This window comes from Mesocricetus auratus, unplaced genomic scaffold (genome assembly GCF_017639785.1).
Source record: "Mesocricetus auratus isolate SY011 unplaced genomic scaffold, BCM_Maur_2.0 Super-Scaffold_100694, whole genome shotgun sequence".
Classification (NCBI taxonomy): domain Eukaryota; kingdom Metazoa; phylum Chordata; class Mammalia; order Rodentia; family Cricetidae; genus Mesocricetus; species Mesocricetus auratus.
The window spans coordinates 583,116-598,065 of record NW_024429268.1 but is presented as its reverse complement, the minus strand read 5'-3'; the positions used below and the strand labels follow the sequence as shown (position 1 = coordinate 598,065).

Below are 14,950 nucleotides of genomic sequence, written 5' to 3'. Positions count from 1 at the left end.
TAAAATATACAAAAGAATTCTCTGAGGCATGTTTTCGGATTGTTTATGTAAGGTCTTTAGATTTCTGACTCTCCTTTCATGATCTGATGTAGAATGCTGTCTCTGGGCTAGAGGATGGATGTGTAACCATCATTGGGGCAGGGACCACTTAGCTACCTGCTCCATCCAGTACCACCCAGACCCACCTTCTACCTCAAGGATCTTAAACGCTGTCTGTGTATCACATGGGAGCCTATTGTAAGTGCTGACTGTCTAGGCCCACTGAGTCAGAACCTCTGAGTTCGATTCTGAACCCCAGACTGGGGAACCAGCATTTTAAGGGGTTCTAAAGGAGGTGATTAGCTCTGGGGAAAGGATGCTTGGGGAGATCTTGGCACGCAGAAGCTCAAGGTTTTCAAAGGGATTGCTGCATCTATAGGTCAGTGGTCACATTGGGATTCAAGAGCTTCCCCTATCCGGTCAGCTGTCTTTGAGGGTTTTACCATCATGGTCTTGACCCCTTTGCTCATCACTCCTCCATCTCTGTCACTAGGTTCCAGGAGTTCAGTTCAGTGTTTAGCTGTGGGTGTCTGCCTCTGCTTCCATCAGTCACTGGATGAAGGTTCTAGGATGGCATATAGGGTAGTCATCAACCTTATCATCAAGGAGGGGCAACTAATGTAGTCTCTCCACTATTGCTTAGTTTGCCAGTTGGTGTTATCCTTGTAGATCTCTTAACTCCAGAGGGTAAAGATCTCTCCTTGTACTCCAGCACCTATCCTGAAACAGGATGGAAGCCTCTGGAGCCTCAGGGGAACCACAAATATATAAGGCGTGTGTGGATTGTACTGGGTAGGTATGACGCTTCATCCTGCAGGCTCTCTGGCCACTCCAGGTTCTCCACACTGCTCTCCATTCCAGAAGCTTCACGACCCCACCTTTACATAGTTACCATCTCTGGTTCTTTGGAGTCACGCATCAGTGACTTTTCCCACAGGAAGCCTCCATTGGCCCTAGACACAGAGCCGCTGTTACTGTGTTCCAGGAACCCTGTGTACCTGATCCTGGAACCCAGCCTGGAACTATGCAACTTGTGCATTCCTATTTGCCTGATTATGCAAATCCTCTTCGAGATCAAGAGCTCCTTAAGAGCAAAGATTGGAATTTCAGTATCCAACACCATCCCTGGTATATAGTCAGTGCTCAATAGATGTTTGCTGGAACAATGACCTACTAACAGAGTCAGTAAGGTAAGGCCCTCCCCTCGTACCTTCCATAAGCAGTATAACACTCACCATGTTGTGCTGAGGATGGAAACGTCTCTTTCCACACATAGAGCATTGCCAAGCAAGAAGGTCCCAGGGACGGGGGGGGGCTGCATTTACTCATCTTTGCATCCCTGTAAGCAGGTAGCAGGTAGCGTGAATAAAATATATGTTCATGTGTCTCCAAATAAGGATGCCTTTGGTATTCTGACAAGGCAATCCTTAACTGTAAGATGTACTCCTACATTGCTATCCTTTTATGTCTACTAGACGTCCTAAGTACACCTTCCCATCACCTTGACAATGCCATCTATACCTCCAAACACACACACATGTACAAATGTCCTTGTGGCCAAAAGGCCAGGAAAAGAAATAGTGCTTCCTGTGGCAAGAATCTAGTCAACCGGGTTCTTCACCATTGAGTGAGAATGGGTGAAATCTGTAGCAGTGCCCACTGTTGGCTGACACTGAGTAGGGCATGTGTGCAGTGGCAAGAGGTAACGGTTAGAGAGGACATCAGTCACCCATAGCAGAGAGTAGCAGGCAGTCTTGAAACTACAGTGAGCTCATTCTTACTAAGTACTAGTATTTCCAGGAACAGGGCCACTGTGTCACTCGTTCAGAGCTATTTAATCCTCACAGCCACCTACCAGGACCCAGTTCACAATGAAGGAAATAAGAGTTTCAAGTCATTGACCCAAGTCAGTGCATTTGGCGAGCCTGAAAGTCTCTCCAGGGTATCAGACTCCGCTCTTCTGTAATTGCTTCTTCAGGAATAATAAATACCAGAGCTTCCCCCCCCACCCTGATGAAAGCAAGTCACTAAAAAATTATAGTGCTAGGGTTGGCGTAATGACTCAGCAGGGAAGGGTGCTTGCCAACAGGCCCAATGACCTGAGTTCTTCTGGGGCCCGCATGGGGGGGAGGAGAAAAACCTAGTCCCGCAGGTTGTCCCCCAATCTCCATGTATGCACTGTGGCACATAAGATGCACCTCCCACACACAAAATAAATATGTGATGGAAACTACGGTGTATGGTGATCCAGGCTTGTAATCTTAGCACTCGGGAGGCTGAGCAGGAAGACAGCAAGCTTGAGAGTGTCCTGTCTCAGAAAACCAAAATAATCACTTTTTAAAAAAAACTTGTCATGTCCTGTTAATTACAGCGTGGGGTAGTGCTTTATGACATATGTTCTGCGTGGTGTTAATTTAGATGGTTGTGCAGGAGTTGCAGGAATAATGGGGTGCACAGACGGTGACATTTGAGAAATACTTCAGGAACATGGCATAAAGAGAGCCGAAAAGCAGTGGCAGAGGAGCCCAAGGGCATCTCTAGGGGTGGCTCAGCCTTCAAGTGACTTCCAGTGACTTCAAGACGGTTGGCAGACCATAGGGAATCCACAGGAGGACTTGCCTGCCAGGAAGTGATTACAAGGCAATTAGCTCTGATTAGACTGTGGGAAGGGGCTGACTCAGTGAGAGCTGGGGATCTTTGGAGTAATTTCTTAGTAATAAGGATGGCAATACTAATAGGTACTATTTATTGAGTACTAATTACGCTCTGCTTCCAAGACAAAATGCTGCAGCCGACAGAGGTTGATTACGAATTTCTAGGAAGGTAGGTCAGGAGCCACAGAGCTGAACTTGAAATCAGGTCTCTCTAGCATCCTGTCTTGTGATTTGAAACCCTCCAAGCTTCCTGAATCTTATAGCTCATCAGGGCTTTGCTGTTTGGGTAGCCAAGTCAAATCCACTCTCTCAAGGGGTATTTCTCTTTGGGCTTCTTAAAAAAGTTTGTGTTTTAAATTCTGCCCTTATTTTAAGTAGTCATTGCAGCCAGAAAGCCAGTGGGTATTATATATTATTTATTTTGCTAGTATTCCATGTTATATTTCTAGGCAACGCCTTGCTATGTAGCCCAGGCTGGCCTCAAACAGGAACTCTTTCTGCCTCCGTTTCCTGAGACTGGGATTATAGACACGCACCTCCGTGTTAACTTTCTTTATTACTAATTTTTTTTTTAATTTGCAGGTGTCCTGGCTCTGCTACATGCCATTCTTTTTAATGACAACAGTTCAACCCAAACTCAAAGCATAGCCTAGCATAGACCTCAGATCTCACCATTTTTTTCAAACTTGCCTTTCCTCCTCAACAGATGTTGGCGCCTTTTTTGAAGAGGGCATGTGGCTGCGCTATAACTTCCAGGTACCAGCGGTCACCGCCAGAGACACAGGCGGCAGGACGGAGAGTTCTACCGATCAGCAGCCCCTGTCTCCAGACCTGGCCCAGGAGCAAATCCACTTCAGCTTCAGCACCACCAAGGCCCCCTGCATCCTGCTCTACATCAGCTCCTTCACCACTGACTTCCTAGCCGTGCTGGTCAAGCCCACAGGTAAGGACAAGCATGCCTGGCCCGTCCTCCTTCAAACGGTAGTCAGACTGAACATGTTAAGAGTCAGAATTGCTCCTGGTTGATGATTTACTCCCCCCATGGGACACTGAGCAAGCATACCTCTGCTACTGCTGTGCGCCAAGTAGCGGCACCCGCTGAAGGTAGCAAAATTAACCATAGATTAAAAAAAAAAAAAATGAACTGTCACTGTCCCAGTTCGTGATGCTATATACAGGTCCCAGCGCAATGTAGAAAATCTCAATGAAAGCAGAAAGTAAGAAGCTGCTGTGCACTAAGTAACGGTGCCCGCTGAAGGTAGCGAAATTAACCATAGATTAAAAAAAAAATGAACTGTCGTGATGCTGAATACAGGTCCCAGCATGATGTAGGAAATCTCAATGAAAGCAGAAAGTAAGAAGTATTCCCATCCCTAAAGCCTCTCTGACTTTTTACAATCGCAAATATGTCATTGGAAAGATAGTTGCTGGGAGTTCAAGTCAAGGGATGTTTTCACCTGTGAATCCCTTGCAAGTCGAGTTAGCCTTGAAGCACATAAGCCTCTTTTTCAGATCGGGGTCTGGGGGTACACACCTGTAAAGGTCAGAAGACAGCCTCAGGCGTCAGACCTCACCTTGCCTCTTCTTTGAGATGGGGTCTCTTACTGTTCACACTACGTATGCCCGATGGGAGATCCCAAGAGATCCCCCAAGACATCTCCAGGCTTCTGTCTCTGCCTCCTGTCTCACCATCACCATGCCGGAATTACAGACATAAGCTTCTGGATCCAACCTTCCAAGGGTCCTGAGAATCCAGACTTGGGTCCTCTCACTTGGATAGCCTAGTGCTTGACCCACTGAGTCATCTTCCCATCTTTTGAAGCCATCTTTCTAAATTCTTTATTAAATCTATTCTTTGAAAAATTCGTACGCAAATAGTGTACTCTGCGTACTCACACCTCGTTTATCTCCCTCTCACCCCTTTCATCAGCCCTCCCCGCTTCATCCCTACAATCCCTCTCCCGTATTCATGCCTTCTTGTTTTATGGCCGGCTAAGCTGTGCAACCTAGAGCTTGCATCTATCCATTGGAACACAGTTGGCTCATTGGTGGGTGCAAAACCGAAGACTATGTCTGCCCCTCATCCAGAATCCGTTGGTAGGAGATAGTTCAGCAGAGAGGAATAGGAAAGTGGGCCCCTCCTGTCCTATGATTGACTGTTGAAAAGCCCACCAGGGCCATCTTGATTATCCTCTGTATGCTAAGCCAAAGGATCCAAGTGAGGATATGCAAATGCTTTGACATTCAACAGCTCTCTGTAAAGAGTCTTACTAGGCCAGAATTAGACAAATAAACATGCTGCACATGGAGGAACCTATTTCCTCTCTCTCTAAAACCTGTGTCTGCATATATCAATGTTTGGAGAAGATTGATTTTATGAATACTGGTGTATGAAGGAAGGTATCTCTTTAACTCACTTCATATGAAGTGTGTAAGTTGAAAATATAGAGGTTTTTTTCCCCTCCTATTGGCCATCTTCGTCTTGCTCTTTAATAGACATTCAAGTGTTGGAACATCTTAGAGAGCAAGATTTTTTTCCAGGAGAGCCAAAATATTACCGCAATGGAGCTACATATTTAGGGAAAATGGTGAATTTAATTTTCATATATACTCTCTGGGCAATGTGCTGTAAGTTTTTTTTTTTAAAGATGAAAGAAAATTATGGGTCCCAGAGCCCCAGAGTTTCCCCCCTTTTAGAATTTATTAATGAAAAAAGCCCAGAATCAGAATCTATAGCAAGAATATATTCATTGTAGTATTGCTTGTGAAAATAAAAACTGGAAAGAACATAGAAGATCTACTTTAATGAAGTCGTACAAGAAAGAGCCATTGGTTTATGGACCATTATGTGTCCATTAGAATAGTGTTTGTGAAAAATAATTAAAGACACAGAGGCAATATAAAGCATATAAAGCTACACTAAGAGGAGGCAAGATACAACCTTAAATATATATCAACTTAGCTCTATAAAACGCGAATAGACCAGAAGAGCAACAATGTGGGTGCAGACTGTGGTTAGAGGTGCATGATTTGTTTCTCCCAAGTGACACCATTCTGTGCATGCCAGATGCTCACTTTTGAGTACATGTCACTTTTCTAATAAAAAAATAAACAAGTAAGTAAAACCAGAAAGCAAGAGCTCAAGAGAGACGAACACTCATCTCCCATACTTCAGGGGTTCAGTCAATTACTGACCCGGATCAGGCTCGGTGGGTGTTTTAATCCATTGATGTTCTCCCTTGTGCACCAGCTTCCTGGTGGGCAGACAGCCTGTGGCTTCTCGTGTCTCCCAAGAGGAGGCTGTCCACCTTCAAAGTGTCAAGAATCTGATGAGCATGTGCCACAGGGCACTGTGCTGTCTGCTCCTCTGTCACTTCCATGCTAAAGTTTGCTTCCAAGCTACACACGTGGTAATTCACATGCACACTGCCTATGTCTGCGTTACACGCACGGTGCTCCTGTGGGGGCACTTATCACATAAAAGAGCTTCGGTTGATCGATCCTACTACGGTGATGGTTGCCCATTAATGGTACTCACCTGTGCACAGCACTCTCCTAAGTGCTTTAGGGGCATTGATTCTGATGAGCTTCACAACCCCACGGAGTAGGCATGAGTCTCAGCCTTTCCTCTGGATGGATGGAAAGGCTGGGGTGTGGAAGTATTAAGAGTCTTGCGTGATCAGATGGTGAAGGGTAAGTGAGAGGCGGTCTCTGGATGCAGGTGTCTGAATCCAGGCTGGGAGCTCTCCACTGCAGACACCCCCCCCCAAAAAAAACAGGCTGAATGTATTTGGAAAATAAAACCAGATGATTTCTTTGTGGGTTTTGGAAGAGCCATCCTTAAAATGTTGGGGGGGGGGGATGTAATCTTTCCACACTCCAAATACCACCTCTTTTTGTTAACTGAAATTTATAGTGGAAAAAAAAGAAAAGTTCAAAGAAAGCATTCAGAAAAGAAACAAAGGAACAGTGAGCTCCATTGTCTTAGTTGGGTTTTTATTGCAGGCAAGAAACACATGACCACAGCAACTCTTAGAAAGGAAAACATTTAATTGGGGTGGGGCTTACAGTTTAAGAGGTTTTGTGGGGTTTTTTTGTTTTGTTTTGTTTTTGTTTTGTTTTGTTTTTTGTCCACTGTCATTATGGTGGAACATGGCAGACACGGTGTTGAGAAAGAGCTGAGAGGCCTACATCTTTTTTGTTTGTTTGTTTGTTTGTTTTTCAAGACAAGGTTTCTCTGTATTGTTTTGGAGGCTGTCCTGAACTCACAGAGATCCACCTGCCTCTACTTCCCAAGTGCTGGGATTAAAGGCGTGCACCACTAAAGCCTGGCGAGTCCTACATCTTGATCCGCAAGCAGCAGGAAGTGAACTCTCCCAAGATGTGGCTTGAGCATAGGACACCTCAAAACCCAGCCCCATAGTGACACCATCCTCTAACAAGGCCATGCCTATTCCAGAAAAGCCATACTTCCTAATAGCGCCACTTCCTTTGTGGACCATTTTCCTTCAAACCACATTTATGGATGTCAATGTATGGGGGAGAGGTACTAAACAAACCATTTAAAAGTTGTAACTACATATCCTGGCTTCATCAGACTTCAGATACCAAAAGCTCTTTCACTATTTCCAAGAGTCAGCCTCCCTGAAACCTCTTTGTCCTAACAGCCTCCAGCACCACCCCTCAGAGGCTGTGTTCCCATTCCCAACTGATTGTGTCTGCCTTCCCTGCTCTTGTGGACCATCCAAGCAATTGAGTCCCATAGAGCCTACCCATGTAGCTCCCACTACAACTCTCTAAAGTAAACCTCTTCTAACTCAGGCTTCCTGGTATTTTCCACATTGTGACGCTATGGAAAGTAAACACACTGGAACACCACGGAGTGGATTGTCCCGACCCGCAGGACATTCCACGTGGGTCTGGTGGACACCTAGGAGAAAGATGGAGGGCAGGGGATATAGGAATGGATGACAAGACAGGATTCTGATCAAGGCAACAACTTTATTTCATCACAAAGGGATTTATATAGGAGAAGTGAGGAGGGGAAGGGGGAAGGTATACTTGCAGCTGCAGGGGCAAGAGGTCAATGGGAGAGGTGGTCTGCTGCGTTGCCTGGCAACCTAATCTACAGGGCAAGAGGTTAGGAGTGGGACCTTCTATGTTGCTTGGTAACCTGACAGCAGGGTCCGATCCTATCCATTACAATTTACTACTGCTCAGGCCTATCTTCTGAGGACCTTGTAGTTTCTCCAATTAAGCTAATCTTTAACTGACTGGTAAACCCCAGGCTTGTTACTTGGAATTTGCTTTATGTCAGAAGGGGTGGCAGGGTGGTCTTAGTGTCACGTCTTCTCTATGAGTATGTGATACAGCCTAGCTAACTGATGGCTGGAGGTCCCTGACATCTCCCCGTTTCTGGTTAAACAGAAACCACAGTGATGATGGAGCCTGTCTTAGGATCGATCTGAGACGCTTAACTCCTTACCTGTCATCGGATTACTTTGCCAGCCTTCAAAGCTCCTGTCTTGGGGGGAGGGAAGCATCAGAAGGGAGCCCGTCCATGGTCAGCCATCAATAGTGGTGGTTATTTATTTTGTGGGTAAAGGGGCCTTCCAAGGCCCCTGGCTGGGGCTGCAAAGGAGGGGGTCATGAGCAGATTATATGCCCCGGGGGAGTTTGTCTCCTTCTGCTATGTGGAGACTGGGAACATTAGGCGAAGTTCACCTTCCTCCTTGCCATTACTCTCATCAGCCTTCAGATAAGGGCCACTCTCCTTCATGGCCAGCCTCTGATAGTGGATCTGGATAGGCCTTGTGACATGATTATCTATTTGGTGCTTAATAAAGTGTGTCAGACGCCTAAGGGCCCATGGACCAAAAGAAATAAGCAATATAAAGCCGAAAAGGGGGCCCAAAATATTGGCCAATAAGGTAGTCAGGGAGAAGTAGAAAACCAATTATTACACCAACTCTTCTGTTGCTCCCTCTTTCTTTCTTTTATCTATACCTTCTCTGTTTTTCTTCATACTATCTTTGACTCTCCCTGTTTTGTTAACATAGAAACAGATTCCTCCTTGTTTGAGAGCACAAGGAATGAAATCCTAGTGCCTGCTCCTGTGGCTCCCAGCCCCAAAAGCACATCTTGCTTAGAATAATAGTTAAGGTGGGGAACTAATTTAACTAAAATGTAAAATATAGGGGCAGAATTTAGCAGGTAGTAAGGCCATCCTTGACAGGCCCAACCACCGTTCTCAGGGATCAGATAAGAGGAGGAGTTAGTATCCTAGAAGAGAGTGAGGTTGCAGAGGTGAGGATGAGTTGAGGAAATTTGGAAACTGGGCAGGGGAGGGGGCTGTGCAGTCAGGAACACTGGTTCAGCATGTTTCCCTGGGGCTGGTTTGGACAGCTTTCCATGGTTTCAGGTCCGGTTTTTTCTTCACTCCATGCATCCCACCAAGTTTTTGGCAGTCACAAAGCTTTTTTCTTTTCCTGTAAGAAAACACAAACATTCCCTCCACCCCAAATTTTCCACTGTCTAGTGTATTGATGTTTTATCTGACCAGAGCAAAGTCACTTGAGTTCCATCATACCAGAATCTGTCTGTAGCAGATCGTTTTACTGGCATCTACATTTTAAAAGTTTAAAATGAAGGGTGCATGGTTTAATACATCATGTGGAGACAAAGGTGGTTTTATAACCATTTCTGTAGGCAGCATGTGACTAAAGTTCATTGTGGATTGTGTCTGAATTGCTACTCCCATGCCTGCGGAGCCAGTGGCTAAGGCCCGATACTCCAAGTCCCACTAACAGGGGGATGAATTAGGTGGTTCTCTTATGTCTAGGAATAAGATAATCTATGGTCTCACTTCCTGGAATAAACTCCACATCTGGGAGAAGTGTGGCTAATACACATAACCCTGTCCAATTTGTAGACAACATGGAATAAGCCATTTCATTTTCACATGTAAAAACTTTCCAGGAGGGGATTAGTGACATTGCTATTACTCCCCCTTTTTAGTTTTTTTAGAAGTTGTATTTTTAAGGAGCTATGAGCATGCTCTACAATTCCTTGAGGATTGTAAGGAATACCTGTTGATTAATTTTCTATTGAGTACAAAATAGCTGAATGTCTTATTAGAATATCCAGACTTATTGTGTATTTTTTTATCAACTTTAGAACTCCCATGTAAGCAAAACAGTGACTTATCATATGGTTGGTGACTTTTTCAGTTTGTGTGGTGGCCATCAAAAAACCGAATACCATGTGTACATATTATAACTTGTCAAATTCTGTAACATAAATGTATAAATTTATTCCCATAAATGATTAGGAAGTAGGCCTCTAGGGTTCACTCTTAAATTAGTTACAGATAAATATTGTTGGCACATCTCATTGTTTGACAATTTTTGGGAAGAGTTCATTCAAACCTTATATTACCCACAAAACATGGCAATTATATTTTGAATTTGTTTAAATAATTGTTTAACCTGATCATTGTTAGTTTTAATGTACTGAACTATCTTTATTATTTGAGGAGCTTTAAAAACATGATTGTCACTATACAATTAAGGGAATTATTTACTAGAAGTTGAAAAACCATTGTAACAGCTCATAACTCGAGTATCTGAACTGAAGACAGAGGTGTTTGCTCCACATATTTCTTACCATCTATACCATAATTTGTTCTTCCATTAGGATAGCCATTAGTAAAAACTAGCACAACATTTTTATAGGACTATGTTTTACTATTTTGGAGAACATAAAGGATGTATTAGCTCAAACTGTAACAGCCTATGAGCTGTAAACTGATTATCAATTCTCCCTGAAAAATTGAGCAAAGCAGTTGTCCACAAATCACTGTTCTGAAACAATCAACTTGTTGCTTGGTATGCATAACATGTATTGAGGGATCAAAAAATAAAAAGTTTAAAAACTTGAGCCCTAAATCTATACAGAGAGAGGCAACTTCTTAATGGTAAAGGAAGATTTAACTCCTTAAATCAGGGGTGCCTGAGCCCCTGCTCTCAGAGAAGGGGAAGCAGCTGTCCACCACTCCTGTTAACATTCCTTTGCAGATTTTCTGGCCCAGGGACTAACTGACAGACCCTGGTAACCTCAATAACTCTGTTAAGTCTTATCTTATCTTACTCAGATACATCTAGCCCAAAACATATAGTTACTGTTTTACTCCAGATCTTGTATGACCCTAAATAACCATGGAAACTGAAACTTGTGGTCCCCTTTTTTTTTGTTGGTGGACATCTCATCTCCTCTGTCATGGAAAGAAATCCAATCTGACAAGCCTGGAATAAAGAAACCTTTTTCCTTTGCATCAGAAGTGTCAACTCCTTGAGTTAGTCTCTGGGAATCCATAAACCTGGCACAACAGTATTATACTTTGTTTTCTGTCAAAATATCTCTCAGAATCCATATGCTATTTCAGCACCATATAGGCTACTGCTTAAATAAGGATTTAACACTTTGGCTGGGGAAACAGCATAAGCTTCCCATGGTTTTGTATTGTTAATATAACATCTGCTGATGCCAGACTATACTTTCTAACACTAAGCCTTGTTACTTGGGATCACTGTTTTCTTTTAGAATCTCATTTAAGGGTTTTAAGTCACCAGTAAAACACTTTAACAAAGGACATAACCATTGAATATTTCCCAACAATTTCTGAAAATCGCTCAAAAGATTGTAAACTATCCTTTTTTAATTGTCCAAATTGAGGTTTAATTTCTGTTAGAATATAACATACGTCCCAAATAACTTTTGAAAATTACTTAGTCTGTGAGCAGTCTTTTCCAGTCTAACAGGTAGAGCTCTCACTAGCTGACAAGGCCTCATTTGCATCTTAGCTGACAGGGGCTAATTTGCATCTACACAGACACCTTTGGGGGTGGGGCCTGACCAAGACTAGATTCCTGAAAAAAACTTTTTCAAATCATGTATTAACTTCTATTTTCTAGGTTTTCTTTTTTAACCATAAAAATTTAGAAGGATGTCTGTACCCTCTCCTTTGTTAAACTCCTAGGCTTCTGCTATTTTCTATTGACTGGCTCTGAAGGCTTAGATCTTTCATCTTTCCTGTTAAGGTATTAACTGACTGGATGCTCCTTTTGGCTATATCTAAAGCAATTTAAGTAGCTTTTTGGCTATGTCTGAAGTGATTTAAGTATCCTTTTAATCATATCCAAGGCAATTTGAAGGGTTGCTTGTGTCAACATTCACGCATTTACACTCACATTCCAAACATACTGGTGTGGCCACACCTTACACACAGAACATGCACACATATCTCTCATCTCTCCTATTGCCTAGGTTATGATTAGTTAGTTGAAATGAAACATCCTTAATTGAAGTCTCTTGTAACCCAGCAGCTATAGCCAATTTTTGTTTTATGAGCATCCAAAATCTGAACAAATCTGAATTTATCTATGTTGTCTTTCTTTCTCTATAAGGCCCTCTATCTGAACAAATCTTTAATAGACTCATTTGTGTCACTTTCCTTTCTATAAGGTCTTAGCATGGCCTGGCAATATTGTATTAACATTGTTCTCTCAATCAAAGATTTAACACCTGCATCTCCCCTTATTTTGGATGAAGCCTGCATTATCCTAGAGACAAAAATTTTTGAAACAACTCCTTAGGTCCATGTCTGCTCTTTCTGAAGCCTTTACTTAACCTGTGTCCTGGCAGCTGGAAGCTTGTTCCAAGTTCTCTCTATTGCTGGGCCAATCTGTTTATACTGCTATCTCAAGAGTTAACTGCTGATCTATGTTTTTGTATTTGTCCTTTGAGCACCTTATAACAAACAGGAAGTTTTGGGCTCTTTTGTTTATTTGTATTGTTTGCCTTGTCTCTAACCCTAACCTGCACTGGAAGCAACTGACTTGTTGTGGCTGCCGGCCATGACTTGAGGGGTGCTGGCCCCAGGCTGCCTTAGACAAAGGAACACTTCTCTGATCCCAGGAAACTTGAAAAGTTCTTATCTCCTGTGAGAGCGATTTTGCTAAATCTTTCAAGCCTCTTAGTTTTTGCTGAATTCTACCACTAGTTTTCTGTCTCTCTGTATTTTTAGTTCCTAATCTCTCTGTCCTGTATGGTTTTTGTTTGTTTGTTTGTTTTCTGATCTAGCTGCTCCTCAGTAGGCACCAATGTCTCTTATCATTCTGCTAACTGGTTCAGGAGCAGATATTTCCTGCTGTTCCTCAAGTATGCTGGTAGCACCTTTGCTTCCCCAAGCCCTGGCACAGCACCTGTGATACAGCTGCAGCAGTGGCTTCTGTGAGAGGGGAAGGAGCCTTTTAAACTCCAAAATCCTCTGCATTTTTGGTTCATTTTAGCTCTCCTGGCTATCAAAACACACACAAGTAAATATACAATCATCTGACCAACAATTTCCTTCTTATACATTTCCTTAATAATCTTGAAGGCAGTCACCACCTTTTTTTTTTTTGTCTATATTTATCACCCCCTCCAGGGACAAATATCTCCCATATAAGTTATAACCTCTTTAAATCTTTATTTTTAACCCATATTCCTTGTAAGAATTGTATAAGATCCTTCTTTTTCACCCTAATTCCTTGTATCCTGAGGGCTTCTTTGAGCCTGGAAAGAGAGACTTTTGAGAGAATGCCTGTCCCATCACTTACATTGGCCGTAAGATCTGCACCGTTGCTCACCACCTCGCCTGTCTTGCTCTTTTTGGCGGGTCACCGAAATGAAGACTGTGCCATCCCCTGGGGGAGGATCTGGAAGGGCCCTTCACTCCGAGAGCGGCGTCTTCCTCCTGGCTATCCGACTTCAGTCCACGTTGGGCGCCAAATATGTCCCGACCTGCAGGACATTCAACGTGGGTCTGGTGGACACCTAGGAGAAAGATGGAGGACAGGGGATACAGGAATGGACACCAAGACAGGATTCTGATCAAGGCGACAACTTTATTTCATCACAAAGGGATTTATATAGGAGAAGTGAGGAGGGGAAGGGGGAAGGTGTATTTGCTGCTGCAGGGGCAAGTGGTCAGTGAGAGAGGTGGTCTGCTGCGTTGAGGTCAGGGGTAGGAATTCCTATGTTGCTTGGTAACCTGACAGCAGGGTCCGATCCTATCCATTACAATGTACTACTGCTCAGGCCTGTCTCCTGACGACCTTGTAGTTTTTCCAGTTAAGCTAATCTTTAACTGACTGGTAAACCACAGGCTTGTTACTTGGAATTCGCTCTATGTCAGAAGGGGTGGCAGGGTGGTCTTAGTGTCACGTCCTCTCTATGAGTACGTGATACAGCCTAGCTGACTGATGGCTGGAGGTCCCTGACAGTGGGTGACAGGTTGTGTTTTCAGCAACACAGATACTCCAGCTGTCCCACCGCTCATGTATCTGCTGAGGAATGATAGGAGCCAAGCCCCTGCTACCTTGTCAGATTCAGATTCCTTCCTTTTCTCTACTTCAGCAGCTTATGCTCTTCATACCTAGGCAGGGCAGCCTTCTCTTATAAAGACAAATGCTCAGTAGAGACATTGTATTGTAGCCCCAGTAAGCATCATTTGGTGACCCACACACACTAAATACATGGGAGACAAATCCCACAACCTTCCAGTTGAAATCAATCAGTCTTCTGGGGACCTATCTGGATTCAAATTCTGATTCTCCTTTTTGCTGCTGCCTTAGATAATCAATGGTTAGCTTTTATTTGTGTTTCTTGATCTGTAAAATGCCGTCCCCTCCAATGACTTAGTGTACAGAGGACTGACCTGTTGAGTCTAAGAGCTCTGTAGCATATACATGCAAGATCAGGTGTCTTAGTTACTTTTCTATTGCTGTGACAAAACACCTCAACTAAGGCAAGGGTTTAGAAAGAAGGGATTATTTGTGTCTTTCATTTCCCAAGGGAAAGGAATCTATCATCATCATCACCATCATCCTCGTCATCATGGCAACAGGCAGAGTGATGGAACAGTAGATTGGAGCTGATATCCCAATCCACAAGCAGGAAGCAGAGAGAGAGAGAGAGAGAGAGAGAGAGAGAGAGAGAGAGAGAGAGAGAGAGAGAGAGAGAGCACATTGGGAATGGGAGCTCAAAGCACCACCACCCCTCAGTAACAAACACACTTCCTCCAACAAGGCTCAAGCCTTCTAATCTTTCCCAAACAATTCCACCAGCTAGGGACCAAACATTCAAACAGACGAATCCAGGGGGCCATTCTCCTTCAAACCACCACATAAGGATTGTGAGCAGATTCTCTAGCCCTC

At 43.6% G+C, this 14,950-nt stretch overlaps 1 protein-coding gene across 1 annotated transcript in view; it reads left to right on the top strand.

The window, feature by feature from the left end:
• Cntnap2 (contactin associated protein 2) overlaps positions 1–14,950 on the top strand; it is a 2,029,549-nt gene that overhangs the window by 1,846,098 nt on the left and 168,501 nt on the right. The window contains exon 19 of the mRNA XM_040740424.1: positions 3,400–3,636. Coding sequence (XP_040596358.1) covers positions 3,400–3,636 — 237 coding nt within the window. The remainder of the gene's footprint in view (positions 1–3,399; positions 3,637–14,950) is intronic.